Source organism: Bos javanicus, chromosome 15 (assembly GCF_032452875.1).
Source record: "Bos javanicus breed banteng chromosome 15, ARS-OSU_banteng_1.0, whole genome shotgun sequence".
Classification (NCBI taxonomy): Eukaryota; Metazoa; Chordata; class Mammalia; order Artiodactyla; family Bovidae; genus Bos; species Bos javanicus.
In genome coordinates this window covers 81,343,905-81,358,977 of record NC_083882.1, presented here as the reverse complement: position 1 = coordinate 81,358,977, position 15,073 = coordinate 81,343,905, and the positions used below count along the sequence as shown (strand labels likewise).

At 51.7% G+C, this 15,073-nt stretch overlaps 1 protein-coding gene across 1 annotated transcript; it reads right to left on the bottom strand.

Moving 5' to 3' along the window:
- Positions 1 to 30: 30 nt before the first annotated feature.
- Positions 31 to 13,492, bottom strand: SERPING1 (serpin family G member 1). The gene is made up of 8 exons (XM_061381546.1): positions 13,186 to 13,492; positions 12,684 to 12,761; positions 11,260 to 11,677; positions 8,949 to 9,083; positions 6,680 to 6,883; positions 6,358 to 6,497; positions 1,437 to 1,638; positions 31 to 488 (listed from the first exon to the last, which is right to left on the bottom strand). Exons 2-8 carry the CDS (start codon positions 12,735 to 12,737, stop codon positions 235 to 237), a joined length of 1,407 nt encoding a protein of 468 aa, XP_061237530.1. The 5' UTR covers positions 12,738 to 12,761; positions 13,186 to 13,492; the 3' UTR covers positions 31 to 234.
- Between the last annotated feature and the right edge of the window lie 1,581 nt (positions 13,493 to 15,073).

Here is a 15,073-nt window from a genome sequence, read left to right as displayed (position 1 = left end):
TGTAAAATTGAAAGACAATGACAGAGAAAGTCACGGTTTGCCAGGTTTTATTTGTGAAGTCCGCTGTATCTGTACCAGAGAAGGTGGCAAAAAGTGCTTTGGAGGGGTCACGGTAAGGGAGGAGGGAAGGACCCCAGGGGAGCCCTTCGGGTGGAGGCAGGCCTGAGGTGGGAGGTGGGGAGGGGCAAGTGCAGAGCGGGCTGCAGCTAGGTGAGCTGAGGCCCCAGGGCGGGCTCAGCCCTTGGGGTCGTACACCCGACCCATGAAGACCGGGAACTTGTGCTGCTGGTCCCAGAGCAGGAAGAGGAAGGGCTGCTGCACTTCGAAGAGCAGCAAGTTGCGGGCCACGGAGACGACCGAGGCCGCAGTCGCCTCCACCCCGCTCTCCGTCAGCTCCAGGGTGGCCTGGTGCCGGATCCCAGACACCTGCACGTCCGGGTCCTCCGTCAGCCCGCACAGGTTGATGTCGTAGATGAAGTCAAAGTAATCTAGGGCGCAGATGGGGGAAACAACGCGTCAGAGGCCTGCACGACTGTCAACACGGGGACGCAGCCCGCGTTCGGCAGACGCTGTGAACGGAAAGCAACCTCTAAAAACTATAAAAAGTGAAATGTAAAAAATAGTCATTTAAAGTACTTTTAAAATTAAAATATTACGTTAAGAAACAAAACCAAAAAAGACCAGCACGGAAACCTCAGCAGTTGGAGACATGGGTCCTGATTTCCTGGGCTGATCCCAAGTTCCAACCCTCTCTTTCTCCTCCTCTTCCTTGGTTATCGAATTGTAATCACACTACAGTGTGCCTTCCAGTCCCGTTCGTGGGCTCCTTAATCCGTGGGCCCATCTGCACTCCAGTCACCACTTCCTCTCAAGTGGTCAGAGGCCTGGCCACAAGCCCCCCAAAACCCTGACAAGTGATGCCTCGGCTTCCTCATCAACAAGGATCTTGGAAACGAGGTGACGAATCAGAAGGAGGACGTTCGTTCTCAAATGACATCACGTACCAGGGCGTGAAATGAGATCAGGAAATGAGATCATCTATTAGGAGACCAAGTTTGATAAAAGAAAACGAAGGGATATGTATGGCATACATTTGTCTTCAGTTGCTCAGTCATCCGACTCTGTGTGACCCCATGGACTGTAGCCCGCCAGGCTCCTCTGCCCATGGGATTCTCCAGGCAAGAATCCTGGAGTAGGTTGCCATTTCTTCCTCCAGGGGATCTTCCTGACCCAGGGATCGAACCCAGGTCTCCTGCATCTCCTGCATTGGCAGGCAGATTCCTTACCACTGAGCCACTTGGGAAGCCCAACCTGAGACGATGGATGTGAAAAATACTCAAGACAGTGTTGACCACATTTTAAGGCCCATCCCCCCCACACACACAACCTCTTCCCCTCTGGGGGCCTAGGATCAATCCGGGGCTGCCAGGACTCACCCAGCATGTCCTGACTGCTCTGCACTTTGATGCGAGGCATCGTCAGGTGAGTGGGATGGAACTTGGTCATCTCCAGCTTCTTTATGACAGCTTTGAAGACGGCGGTGCTGAGAGCCTGCTCCAGGTCTTGGAGATGGTGTTTCACGGTCTGGGGCACCAGGATCACAAAGCTGAGATTGTGAGACAGCTGCAGGCGGCCCACCTGGAGAGGAAGAGACGCACCTTATCAGTCGTCCTGCCCTGCTCTCTCCTGGCCCCTACCTTCTGGGACCCGAGGCTGGTCTCCAGTCTGTACTGTTTCAGGAAGGAGCCAGAACTAGGCTCGCAGGCTTTGCCACAAGATGGGGTGGCCAGGTAGGCAAACAGCGCTGGTCTGGCCCTGTGCTGGTGAGACGCAGAGAAATGAGCTAGAGTTTCTGATTTCACAGGCTGAAGGTCACACCCATACTCTGCCACTGATGAGCTGTGCGATCCAGGCAAGCAGTGGGACCTCTGAGCCCAGTTCCTTTCACGTATGTTGTGCATAAAGTGCAGAAAGCACATGATGTACCATCAGAGTCATCAGGTCTGTCCTTTCAAAGACTTTGGATGGCTTTTCCCTGCCTGTGAGGGTAGGTATAAACCTCCTGGTCTGGCATTCAACATGGTATACAAGCTGATCCCAGCCTACCTTTGCAGTTTGCTGGTAGAAAGACTTACAACTGGCGGCCAGACAAAAGTCGGAGAGAAGTACAGGAGCCACAAGTGCAATACACGAGCGTTCTCAACTCGGGATGATTTGCCCCCAGTGACGTTTGGTAACGCTCGGAGCTGGCAGAAACGGGCGCTCAGAGTGCTACTGGCGTCTAGGGGGTAGAAGTCAGGGTCGCTCCTAAGTCCTGCAGGGCCGGGGACAGCGCCTTATACGAAGAATCACTGACCCAAAGTGTCAGTAGTGCCAAGAAGGGAACCCCAGACGGAGAGGACAGAAGAGACTATCACTGAAATGGCATTAAGGTCGAGGCTGAGAGACGGACAAGAATAATCTAGAATGCAGAACTCAACTGGGCGATGAAGACGTTAACTGAAACCAGTCAGTTGTTGGAATTTGAAAAACTGGCCCAGAAGAAGCAGGTTGCACACTGCTGTATCACGGGATGAGCACAGCCACTCGGGCGCTGTCGGCAGAGGGGCTGCACCGGGTGCTGGCCGGACGCTGCGCCCTCCACATCCTGGTATGGGCCTCGCCTCTCTGACCAAAATCACCACGCTCTGGCCTTGAAATTTCCAGCTAGTAACCCTAGCGTACTTGAGTTGGTAAATCTAACCCCCTTCATTGGGGAAATACTCCTTAAATCCCAGGAAAATTTAGAACGAAGTATGGGAATGACAGAATAAAGCAATTCTATAGTATGAACGCTGGGTGATAAGTTCAGAGTAATCTGTGTTTGTTATTTAAAATAGCGTGTATAATTTTTAAGAGTCAGACATGCTAGCTTCATGCTTTTGGACAAAGAGGGGTAGGATAGGTGCATTCGGTTTGAGAATAAAGTTGAGATGTTGATTGAAAGTTGATTTACTCTTCAGATTTAATTTTCACAAGTGGGCTTCAGGTGCCACAAGATATGGACAAACAGGGGTGTGATTCTGTCCAGTCAAGTATTTAACATGTTAAAAAAGAAAATCAAGTATGCCAAACGTACCAAGTATATTTATAAAGTATATACATAAGCTCATAATGCTTAGGGGAAGATTAATTAACCATATTTGTAAATGAAACAATGGCTTAAAGGAGTTTAATCTGGTCAATGTGGTTTAATTAAAGAACAAATGAAAGTGTTTTATAAAAAATTATGATTAATAATGTAGCAACTTCAGCTAAAAATTTAAAAGCTTAAGTAAAACTTTGATTTTGAATTTCTAATGTGACCACATCAAATAAGTGAAGTGAAGTGAAAGTCATCTCAGTCATATCCAACTCTTTGTGACCCCACGGACTGCAGCACACTAGGCCTCCATATCCATCACCAACTCCTGGAGCTTGCTCAAACTCATGTCCATTGAGTCCGTGATACCATCCAACCATCTCATCCTCTGTCGTCCCCTTCTCCTCCCGCCTTCACTCTTTCCCAGCATCAGGGTCTTTTCCAGTGAGTCAGTTCTTCACATCAGGTGGCCAAAGAATTGGCGGTTCAGTTTCAGCATCAGTCCTTCCAATGAATATTCAGGACTGATTTCCTTTAGGATTAACTGGTTTGATCTCTTTGCAGTCCAAGGGACCCTCAAGAGTCTTCTCCAAGACTCTATACTCTTCTCCATGGACTCTATACAGTTCATGGGATTCTCCAGGCCAGAATACTGGAGTGGGTAGCTATTCCCTTCTCCAGGAGATCTTCCCAACCCAGGGATCGAACCCACGTCTCCCGTATTGCAGGTGGATTCTTTACCAGCTGAGCCACAGGGACGCCCATATCAAATAAAGTATTTGTTTAAAACCCATGGAACTGTAAAGAGTGGGGAAAGTGAAAGTGAAAGCGTTAGTCGCTCAGTCGTCTCCGACTGTTTGCAACCGCGTGGACTGTAGCCCGCCAGGCTCCTCTGTCCATGGGATTCTCCAGGCAAGAACACTGGAGTGGGCTGCCATTTCCTTCTCCAGGGCATCTTCCCAATCTAGGGATCAAACCCAGGCCTCCTGCCTTGCAGGTGGATTCTTTACCAGCTAAGTCACCTGGCCAAACCCAAAGAGTGGGAGGGGGGTTGCATAAAAACCCTCCTCCTTTGTCATTAAAAATCCCTCACCCTGATACTCTCCCCGCAAATACTGTGAGTTAGAGTGATGGCCCAAGCCTGCCCGGCATCCTCATGCTCTCTGCCTTGCACACGTATTCTGGTTCTGTTAAACAGTTGGCAATGCTGAAAGCCAATGGGTGGGGATGGATGGATGGAGAGGTGGAGAAGGGCATGGGTGGTTAAGAGTGGTCAAAAGTAGCCACTTCTGTGACATCTTCCTAGCCACTCATTCTGAGTGAGTTGCTCCCTTTAGCATCTTCCATTGAACATTCATTTATTCAGCAAACATAATGAGCACTTATTATATGTGGCATTGCTCTCGGCCCTCAGATATTGTAGGGAAAAGAGAGAGAAAGTCTCTGATCACAAAATCTCAGAGAGATAGACAAGACTGCAATTAAATAGGCAAATAGACAACGTAATTCAGATAGTGGTAAGAACCCTGCTTTTGAACTGTGGTGCTGGGGAAGACTCCTGAGAGTCCTTCTGACAGCAAGGAGATCCAACCAGTCCATCCTAAAGGAAATCAACCCTGAATATTCATTGGGAGGACTGATGCTAAAGCTGAAGCTCCAATACTTTGGCCACCTGATGCAAAGGGCAGACTGCTGGGGAAGATTGAGAGCAGAAGGAGAAGGGGGTGACAGAAGATGAGATGGTTCGATGGCATCACCAACTCAATGGACACGAGTTCGAGCAAACTCTGGGAGACAGTGAAGGACAGGGAAGCCTGGCGTGCTGAAGTCAATAGGGTCACAAAGAGCTGGGCACGACTTAGCAACTGAACAACACAAAGACAATACAGTCCATGGATATATTAGTAACAAAACATTATTAGGAATAAGACAGGGTGAGGAGGAGGCGACTTTAAGCAGGGGGAGGTCTCCTCCACCTAGCTGACCTTTTAGCTGACACCAGATGAGCCAGAGGAACAAGGTATGTGACAATCTGCCTGCAGAGGGTCCAGCAGAGGGAAAGGGTAGGAAAGCTTCCAGGGTGGAAACAGCCCTGGCATGTTCCAGAACAGGTTCTGTCTTTCTCAGCCTGACCCCGCATCACTGGGCATCTCCTGCTGTTCCCTGTCTCATAGGTCTGTGCCCTGCTACCCTAACAAGGCAGAAATATCTGGTCACCCATGTGCATGGCGCTATATTTAAAATGGGAAACCAACAGCGACCTGCTGTGCAGCACAAGGAACTCTGTTCAGTGTTACGTGGCAGCCTGGAAGGGAGGGGTTTGGGGGAGAGGGTCCACGCACACGTAGGGCTGAGTCCCTTCACTGTTTGCCTGAAACTATCACAGCATTGTTAACCCGCTATGAGTGTGTGCATGTGTGCGTGTGTGCGTGTGTGCTCAGTCCTGTCCGACTCTTTGTGACCTCATGGACTGTGGCCCACCAGGCTCCTATGTCTATGGAATTTTCCAGGCAAGAATACTGGAGTGGGTTGCCATTTTCTTTTCCAGGGGATCTTCCCGACCCAGGGATCAAACCCACATCTCCTGCATCTCCAGGATTGGTAGGCAGATTCTTTACCACTGAGCCATCTGGGAAGCCCTAACTGGCTGTACACCAAGACAAAGTAAAAAGTTTAAGAAAGAAATAAATAACAACATAAGGAAGAAAACCAAGAAAACATCTGGTCTCTCTTCCTTCCCTCTTCATTCACTGAAATCATACTGTTCAATTTCTGCCAAGGAACTTAAGCCATTTAACACATGCACACGCATGCATTTACTACATACATGAACACATGGATATACCCAGACATGTGCACACATATGTACACAGATGCATGCGTACACCGGGACACACACAGGAGTTCCTAAGCAAGCAGGGTCTACTGGTGGGTTGACTGGGAAGAGAAACCAAGACACAGAACAGGAACACGACTCACGTTTTGCCATTTGACGCAGTAGAGACGCAGGAGGAAACTAGAATCTTGCTTTCCAACCTCAAATATATAATGCCTCCCTTGGCCCAGGCTGGAGAGGGGGAGAAGGAGAAAAGATAGGGTGGAAACAGAGATGGAAGCAGGACAGAAGATGGGTTTTCAGTGGAAGGGTGCGCCCCACACCAATGGAGCCAGAGCAGAAAGGAAGTCAGGACGCGCGAGAGGCTCTGAGACAGGAGTGGGGAGGGCCAAGAACTCACCCGGGCGTTCAGAGTCCGGTCTGTGAAAGAGGCCACAGGGTACTTCTTGCTGTTCATCATGGGCACTTTGATGGCAGAGGATTTGAGGTGAAAGGGCTTTGTGCTTGTTCTGCCTTTATCAAAGGCTATCTTCCACTTGGCTAGAGGGAAGAGCAGGCGGAGGGTGACTCTAAGGCGGGTGGGGACCGGAGGAAAGGGAGTTAAATGCTCTGTGGGCACGGGGTGGGGCAGGTACCGGGGATCCAGGGGTGGAGCTTGGGGTTGAGTGGGTTTCAAACCAGGAAGGGAAGGAAGATCTCAGGATGGGGAGACTCCCCCTTACCGCTCAGGGCGACAGCGTTGAGGAGGATGAGGCGGGTGTCCTCAGGCAGGCTGTCCAGCAGCCGCCTGATCCTGAGGTTGGTCTTCTTGGCCACCCAGTCATTGATAAGCTCCAAGCTGGCTGTGCTGTCATTTCCCAGGGGTCTCGGGCTGCTGCCATAGAGCCTCTGAGAGGCCTCGGCGAAGGTGTCCTTGATGGTCAGGTCTGCAGGGATGGGGAGGAGGGTCGGGTGAGAGACGCAGGCTCGAGATTCGGGACATCCTCTCCCCTTCCAGGAGCAGCCCTGCAGAGGGAGCTGGCTTCTACCCCGATGAACGCGGTGTGGAGCAGGGCTGCAGCCCCTCCTCTGACAGACGCTCCGTAGCCCGGACCCTGAGCTGAGAGCAGGAGGCCCTGTCCCAGGCCTCTACTGCTGGGCGGCCGTGGCTCAGCAAGGCAGCTCTTTGAGATCTTAGCTTGCATTTGCCCGTATTTTTCTTCTTTTCTTCCCTTCATTCAGACTGCTTTCTAGTCTCAGTGGAAGGTTGTAACAGGACTTCCTGGGTTTTGCTCTCCAAAACCCAGGCCTACTAGAGAAAAAAAGTGTTTGAAACAAAAAATTTTCCTGAACTAAATACTAAATATTGACTGCAGCTGTGTTTTCTGCCAACCTAGCAAGACAGAGGATAAATTCGATTTATAGCAAATGAGTAAAAAAGGCAAAGTTTCTTGAACCCCTCTGAGTCATAATTTTCCCATCTCGAAAAGAAGGTTTTTTTTATTTTTTTTAAAGATGAGTTTTCTTTCTTTCCTTCTTTTTTCTTTCCTATATTTTCTCGTTTATTTTTTTTGGCCTCGCAGAGCAGCACACAGGCTCTTAGTTCCCGGACCAGGGATTGAACCTGTGCTGCCTGCAGTGGAAGCGTGGAGTTCTAACAAGTGGATGGCCAGGGAATTCCAATATTTTCTCAGTGTTTTGTTTTTTTTTTTAACAATGAATGAGTATTGCCTTTATAGTTAAAAAAAAGACAGAATTTTTTTCCCCAGTTTAAAAGTGGATCACACTAAACCTGTAATTTTTAAGCTCAGGAGAACTGAGGTTTCAAATGTAGTCATGTCTGAAGCCCACAACACTAAAGGGCTCTGGTTGAGGCTGGGTGGGAGTTCAGAGCCCACCTGGCTCCATCCGGTCTCACAGAAAGTGCTGCCCCAGCCCCCACCCCCATCCCCTCCCCCCACCCAGCCCCCTCCCCTCAGCCTCCCTCACTCCCACTCCCACCTGCAGCAGTTCTGCAGAAACCTCGGGCTCTGGGGAACAAAATCTGAACGAACTGCATTAGATCATTTTGGAAGCTTATTGCTCTGATGTTGTTATCGTTTAATTGCTAAGTCATGTCCGCCTCTTTTGCAACCCCATGGACTGTAGCCCGCCAGGCTCCTCTGTCCGTGGAATTTTCCGGGCAAGAATCCCAGGGTGGGTTGCCCTTTCCTCCTCCAGGGGGATCTTTTCGACCCATGGATCGAACCCATGTCTCCTGCATTGGCAGGCGGATTCTTTACCACTGACTGCTCTGATCACCTTACCTAATAATGCAACATGCGTAAATGGCAACAAATTCATGTAACAAACACACAAAGAACAGGAGTCCCAAGATCCCCTGACCCTGGTTCACACACTTTCTCTGTTTTTTGGCCTCACAGCTGGCGGGATCTTAGTTCCCCAACAAGGCTCAAACCTGAACTCGGCCAGTGAAAGGTCAGTCTTCAGCACTGGGCCACCCGGGCATCCCCAGACTGACATGGTTTGGTCTATTTCACGCCTAGAGCCCTCCAGCCCTCCAGCCCTCCAGCCCTCCCTGCTCCTGAATGCAGAGGACTGTTCTTACTTTGATGAAATTGATGACTGCAAATGACTTGCCCACGATCTCACCTGGGCACCTATCTGGCACCCAGGAGCCACCTGGTGTTTCTCAGGCCCCGCCCTGCTCTGCATGCCTCCCCACCCACCCCCACCCTCACCCCCCCACCCCCCCACCCCCCGGCTTCTGGTTCTAACATTCCCTCTGTCCTCTCTTTCCCCAGTGCTACAGATGGATGGTTTAGTCACTCAGTCATGTCCTGCTCTTGCAACCCCACGGACTGTAGCCCGCCAGGCTCCTCTGCCCATGGGATTCTCCAGGCAAGGATCCTGGAGTGGGCTGTCATTTCCTCCTCCATCCCCAGTGCTAGGCACCCACTCAAATCCTGAGGGCCCAGCTCAGCCCCTGCTGTCCTTCCCCCTAACACTCACCTGAGCTGTGGAAGATCTGAGAGAACGAGGTGAAACCTTCGGACATGAACGCCCTCAGGGCGTGGTGGACACAGCTGAAGTTCTGGGGGTAAGAGAGGAGGCGCTCCAGGCTGACCCTGGTTTCTCCTCCAGCCCCTGCAGCCAAGAGCAGAGAGCAGAGGGGGGCCAGGGTTAGGAGACCAGGCTGCAATGGTGGGGTGGGGGGGTTAACCCCGTATCATCAGAGCCAGAAATGGTTTCAAAGACAACACATGTCAGAAAGAGAAGGGTGGGGGAATTATGAACAATCCAGAATTTTCTAGGACTAAATATTCCCTTCCTGCATTTTCCTACCTAATTTTAATACCACTTGTCACCCAAAGCCTGGTCCAGTCACCACCTGTCCCACACGACCTCTTATTTAGTCGGTTCGGGTTTACAAAGGTTCAGCCTGTAACCAGGGACACTAGCTCGTCATTAAGAAGAGAGAGCAGAGACTCATAAAAGATGCCCAATTCCCTTTCCCTTGTTCATCATTAAATACTGATTGTCCACACCTTCTGTGTAGTAATAGAATTCAGCAAGCACTCACTTTGTTCCAGGCATCATAGGTGCTTCTCCCATAGTATCTCTTTGAATCTTCACTGTAACCCTTTTATGTAAGGACAGTTACTATCCCCATTATGCAGATGAGAAAACTGAGGTTTAAGAGAGGAAGTAATCTACTCATTTTAAGATCATGGAGTTCATAACTGGAGGGTGGAGAAAAAATTCAAGCCAGTTTTGGGGGAGGGGCAATAACAAAATTAACTGAAACCAATCAAACGAAATGTGCATCCCAGGGGACACTTGGCCACATGTGGAGACATTCTGGGTGTCACACCTGGAGGTGTGGGGTGCTGCTGGCATCTATCGGATACAGGCCAGGGACGTTAGGATTCTGGGACTCTAGTAGAAAGGTTCCCCTGTTCCTCACTGTATTGGCTGCAGTAGCCTTCCTGGAATTCCCCTTTGGAGCAACAGCTGTTTCCATTGCCTGGAGCACTTTTTTGTGCCATTTCTAAGGTAAATTACCCCAGGGGACTTGACAGTGGTCTTTCAGGGAAGTGGAGGGATTAACACTTTTTTGACCTCCTGCCACATTAGGCACTGGGCTATCGGGCTAATTTTTCTTTTTTTAAGGGTGGCTCAGATGGTAAAGCGTCTGCCTGCCATGCGGGAGACGATCCCTGAGTTGGAAAGATCCCCTGGGGAAGGAAACGGCACCCCATTCCAGTACTCTTGCCTGGAAAATTCCAGGGACTGAGGAGCCTGGTAGACTACAATCCATGGGGTCGCAAAGAGTCAGACACAACTGAGCAACTTCACTTTCACTTTTCACTTTCACAACCATTTCCATTTTACACAGAGGACTCAGGCTCAGAGAAGTTAAGTGATCCACCCAAGCTCACATGGCTGAAAAGCAGCTTTGTTATGGTTCTACTCTATGTCCCTCTCTTGTCGTTTCCTTATGGTCTTACCCTGAACCATGATGGATGGGCTGCAACCTTATTTACATGCTCTTGCACAGGTCATAGGATTTTATAAGCCATGCTGCTGCTGCTGCTGCTCAGTCACTAAGACGTGTCTGACTCTTTGAGACCCCGTGGACTGTAGCCTGCCAGGCTCCTCTGTCCATGGAACTCTCCAGGCAAGAATACTGGAGTGGGTTGCCATTTCCTCCTCCAGGGGATCTTCCTGACCCAGGGATTGAACCCATGTCTCCTGCAATGGCGGGCAGATTCTTTACCACTGAGCCACCTGGGAAGCCCTTTATTATAAGTAGTGCCTATTAAATGATTGTTAAATGAAAGAATAAATGTAAGTTCCAGAATAAAAAGATTCCCACCCCCAACGCAGCCCATTTTCACAGCTTCCTTCCTTTGGCATAGCTGTATCTATATCCAGATACCTACCCTGCCTCAGTGAGTGAAAGTGAAAGTCACTCAGTCATGTCTGACTCTTTGTGACCCCATGGACTATACAGTCCGTGGAATTCTCCAGGCCAGAATACTGGAGTGGGTAGACTTTCCTTTCTCCAGGGTATCATCCCAACCCAGGGATTGAACCCAGGTCTCCCACATTACAGGTGGATTCTTTACCAGCTGAGCCACCAGGGGAGTCCAAGAACACTGGAGTGGGTAGCCTATCGCTTGTTCAGCGGATCATCCCGACCCAGGAATCAAACCTGGGTCTTCTGCATTGCAGGCGGATTCTTTATCAACTGAGCTATCAGGGACCCTGCCTCAAGGGAACGTCAAACACAGGAGCTGGAGAGAACTCGGGTTCTTACCAAGCAGGATTTGGGTGAGGAGGCTGGCAATGCTGAAGGGGGAAAAGATGAAGTTGGTCTCCCTCTTCTTCAACACTGAGAAGTCCTGGTAGAGCCTCAGGGAGAAGTCTGTCAAAGCCTCCCCCAGCACCGCCTCTGCTGAGCGGATCTCCGAGTCAGAGCAGGAGGTGATGGGCGCCGGGCAGAAGGGCTCAGCAGTGGGCTGGATGGTTGATTGGACCGGTTCAGTGGCAGGCTGGCTGAAGGGCTTGGTGACAGTGGCTGGCACGACGGTCAGGTTAGTTATCGGCAAGGTGGGAGAGTCCTCGTTGCCTTGAATGGACTCACCATCGAGAATACCTCCTTTCTGGCTGTCTCCTTCACTTTCCCCTTCTTGTAAGTTCCCTGGGCCGACGATCATATCTGAGGTGACTCTGTCCTGTGGTTCAAGAGACTTTCTTTCTTTCTTTCATTATGAGGCACAGTCCCCTTTAAACACAAACACTCAAAGAGAAGGTGGGATGGGTTGCTTGGTTGCTAAGTCTGTCCGACTCTTTGCGACCCCATGGACTGTAGCCCACCAGGCTCCTCTGTCCGTGGGATTTCCCAGGCAAGAACACTGGAGTGGGTTGCCATTTCCTGCTCCAGGGGATCTTCCCAACCCAGGGATTGAACCCGCGTCTCCTGCATTGGCAGGTGGATTCTTTACCACTGAGCCGCCAGAGCATCAAAGGTGGGATACCAGAGAATTGTTCCTGGCAAAGCTTGGTAGGACAGGGGCCTGCCCTGGAGCCTCACCATGGATTGCTTCAGAGAAAGCCCGCATTATCCCATTTAACTGATAAAAGAAGCCAATAACTTAGACAAATTCAGCAACTAGCACAGGGTCTTAAGAGAAGCTGGAGGAAAAACTAGGGGTCAGACTTGGGTCTCTGCTTCCAGATGCCTTGATCACCACCACATTATCTGATCCATCTCAAAGGGCAATGCTAAAGTCAACTTCCGCACACACCCACTGAATGCACAAGCCAAGCCAAACACCCCCCTTTCTCCCTGGCTCACCCCTTACCCCTGACCTCCGGCACCACTGGGGGGAGCCTTCCCACCCTCACCCCGCAGCTCAGGTTTCCACGAGGAGCTCTTGCTTTTTAGTTTCAAAATGCTGTCCATCTCCTTCGCCTTTCTGCTTTATTCTCCACCTTGTGCAGCAGGGCTGGTCAGCTCGCCTAAGTACCAGGCTCCGGGCCACCACAGCGGGTACGGGGTGGCGGGCCAGGCAGGATTAGACCCTAGGTGGGTCTGAGTCCTTGCTCTTTCCAAGCTGTGTACTCAACTCTGGTGGGAGGACCCCTGGTGTCGATCTCAGGAGGAGCTCTCGAATTCCCCGGAGCCAGAAGGGTTAACCTCAGCCCTGCTCCCGCCTGGCCCGCGCAGGGGTCACTCACCCCAGCCAGCAGCAGCAGCAGTAGGAGGGTCAGCGGGGTCAGCCTGGAGGCCATCTGGGAGGCGACTTCAGCCCGGACCTGCAGGGTCAGCCCGCTTCGGGTGCCAGCTCGGGGTCTGGGGGCCCCCCCGCACGCCCACCCCCACGGAGCCCGCCCCCATTCAACGCCCCCTCCCGCCTCCCGCCCGGGCGCCTCCTCCCGGCGCCTCCCCCTGTTTTGTTGTTCCCAGACCGCGTCCCTTTCCCGGCTCAGCTGGCCCCTCGTCCCAGCCCCCTCCCAGGCCCGGGGGCTGGTCCACCTGCTCCATCTAGAGGGTCCCGCTGCAGCTCAACAATGAGGCCGGGCGGGGAGGGGGGCGATCGGAGGGGGCCGGGGGAGGGGAGGGGAGGGAAGGGGCACCGGCGACGCCCAGAGACCGCAGAGACAGGGGGGCCTGCGGGAGGGAGGGAAGTGAGGACGGGAGACCGCCTTCCTCCCCAAACCCCCATCCGCCAGCACAAACCTGCTCCTAAGTTCCGATCGCTGCGCTGCCTCGGGCCGACTCAGCGGCTAGTCCCCCAGGGTTAGGGAGGCTGCGATGGGTGGGGGTTCGGTCGTAGCTATTGGTTGGCCCAGGACACTGCCCAGTTACAAATTAAGGCGGATAGAGGGCTGGTGTGGTTTCCCGTAAATCAGGCTGGGCCGGACCACTTGGTCCAGCCCCCTCCTGGAATTTCAGCTCAAAGCCCCTGGAGATCCGGGCTGGGGAAGCTGGGGTGCAGATCTCAGCTGGGCACAGCCGGCGTCCTGCTCCCTCTGCACCTGGCGGTGATGGAGCCATCCCAGACCCCAAATGTCCCAGACCTGCAGCTTACCAGCAAGCTGCCTTCCTGGAACTGCTCTTTGGACTGGATCCCTAAAGGAACGCCCTGGAAAGAGGCCCAGCGGTGCCCATTTGATGTAATAGCTAAGAGCCTCTGGCTCACTTGGTGAGCCTTCTCCTGAAGATAAAGCCTGGACTGGACCTCCTGAGGTCCTGATTTCACCCCTGCTCTCCTCCGTGGCTGTTTCCCCTTCTTTTCTTGGCTACCTGGAGTCCCTGGTTCTACCTATCTGTAACACGCAAGGAATCTGGGACACCCAGTCCAGCAAGCTTTCACCTTAAGTGAAAAACAGAAAACTGGAAAAACCAAAACCAAAACCAGAAAGAAAAAAAAAAAACAACCCAGAAAGCTGGGTATCTGTGTCGAGGGGTGGGAGGCTGGAGACTGGGGGCCGATGGACCCCACTGTGAGACCTGGCTTGTGTGTGAACCGAGCAAGTTGCTTTCCCTCTCCGTACCTAGCTTCCCTCCCAGGGTTCCCAGGTAAAATACAGGAAGAAGCTCAATTAGATTTGAATTTCAGATAAACAAAGAAAAGTTTCTTTGAAAATATGTCCCATGCAATATTAGGACCTACTTACATTAAAAAAAAAATTTTTTTTTGTGGACGTTTATCTGAAATTCAGATTTAACTAGACATTCTGCATCTTATTTGCTAAATCTGGCAACCCTACCTCTGCAAAACACGGTGGTCTCTGGTGGCCTGATACAGCTCTGATGGCCTGTGGTCGGGTCACTGCCAGGCCTGTCCTGTTTGGCACATTCTGGAAAGTTGGCTGCTAGTACCAGAGCTGCTGTTCCAATGGGTCGACCAGGAACAGGGGCAAGAGAACACTTATGGGCTGCTGGGGGCATCCGTGGGAAAGACTCACAAAGACGGTACCGGCTTCTCAGGTCTTCATTCCTTGGGGCCACAGGGGAACCTCCCAAGTCGGGGGTGGGAGGGAAGTCCCTTTACATCAAGCCCTGGCCGCCAACAGCTGTACAGGCAGTGATACTCCTCTGTCCCCCGGGCTCGAGCTGCGCCAACCTGAACGTAGGAGACAGCTGAACAAAAAGAAGCTGGTGGAAAGCCACGTCCTTCATCCTTTCATTAATGCTCATGACATCTACGACATGGGTGCTAACATTAATTCCATCTGAAACGAATTTTAAAAAATGAGACTCTGACTTCCCGGGTGGCGTAGTAGATAAGAATCTGCCTGCCAATGCAGGGGACCCAGGTTCGATCCCTAGTCTGGGAAGAGTCCACGTGCCTCCAGCTAGGCCTGTGTGCCACAGTTGCTGAGGCCTGCCCCCCGCGCCCCCGCCCCCATGCTGCAGGTACGGAAGTCCATGTGCCCAGAGCCTGTGCCCCAGAGCCAGAAAAGCCACCGCAGTGAGAAACCCGTGCACCACAATGAAGGGTAGTCCCTGCTCGCCGCAACTCGAGAAAGCCTGAGCACAGCAACGAAGACCCAGAGCTACCAAAAATCAATTAATTAATTAAAAAAAAACGAGACTCAACAGAAAATTATTTGATTCACCT

Coding starts and splice junctions, on each gene's coding strand:
- SERPING1 (XM_061381546.1), bottom strand. CDS start 12,737: ATGGCCTCCAGGCTGACCCCGCTGACCCTCCTACTGCTGCTGCTGCTG. Junction 9,084..11,259: donor CCTCACCCAAATCCTGCTTG/GTAAGAACCCGA, acceptor TCTTGGCTGCAG/GGGCTGGAGGAGAAACCAGG. Junction 489..1,436: donor GAGCAGTCAGGACATGCTGG/GTGAGTCCTGGC, acceptor TCTGCGCCCTAG/ATTACTTTGACTTCATCTAC.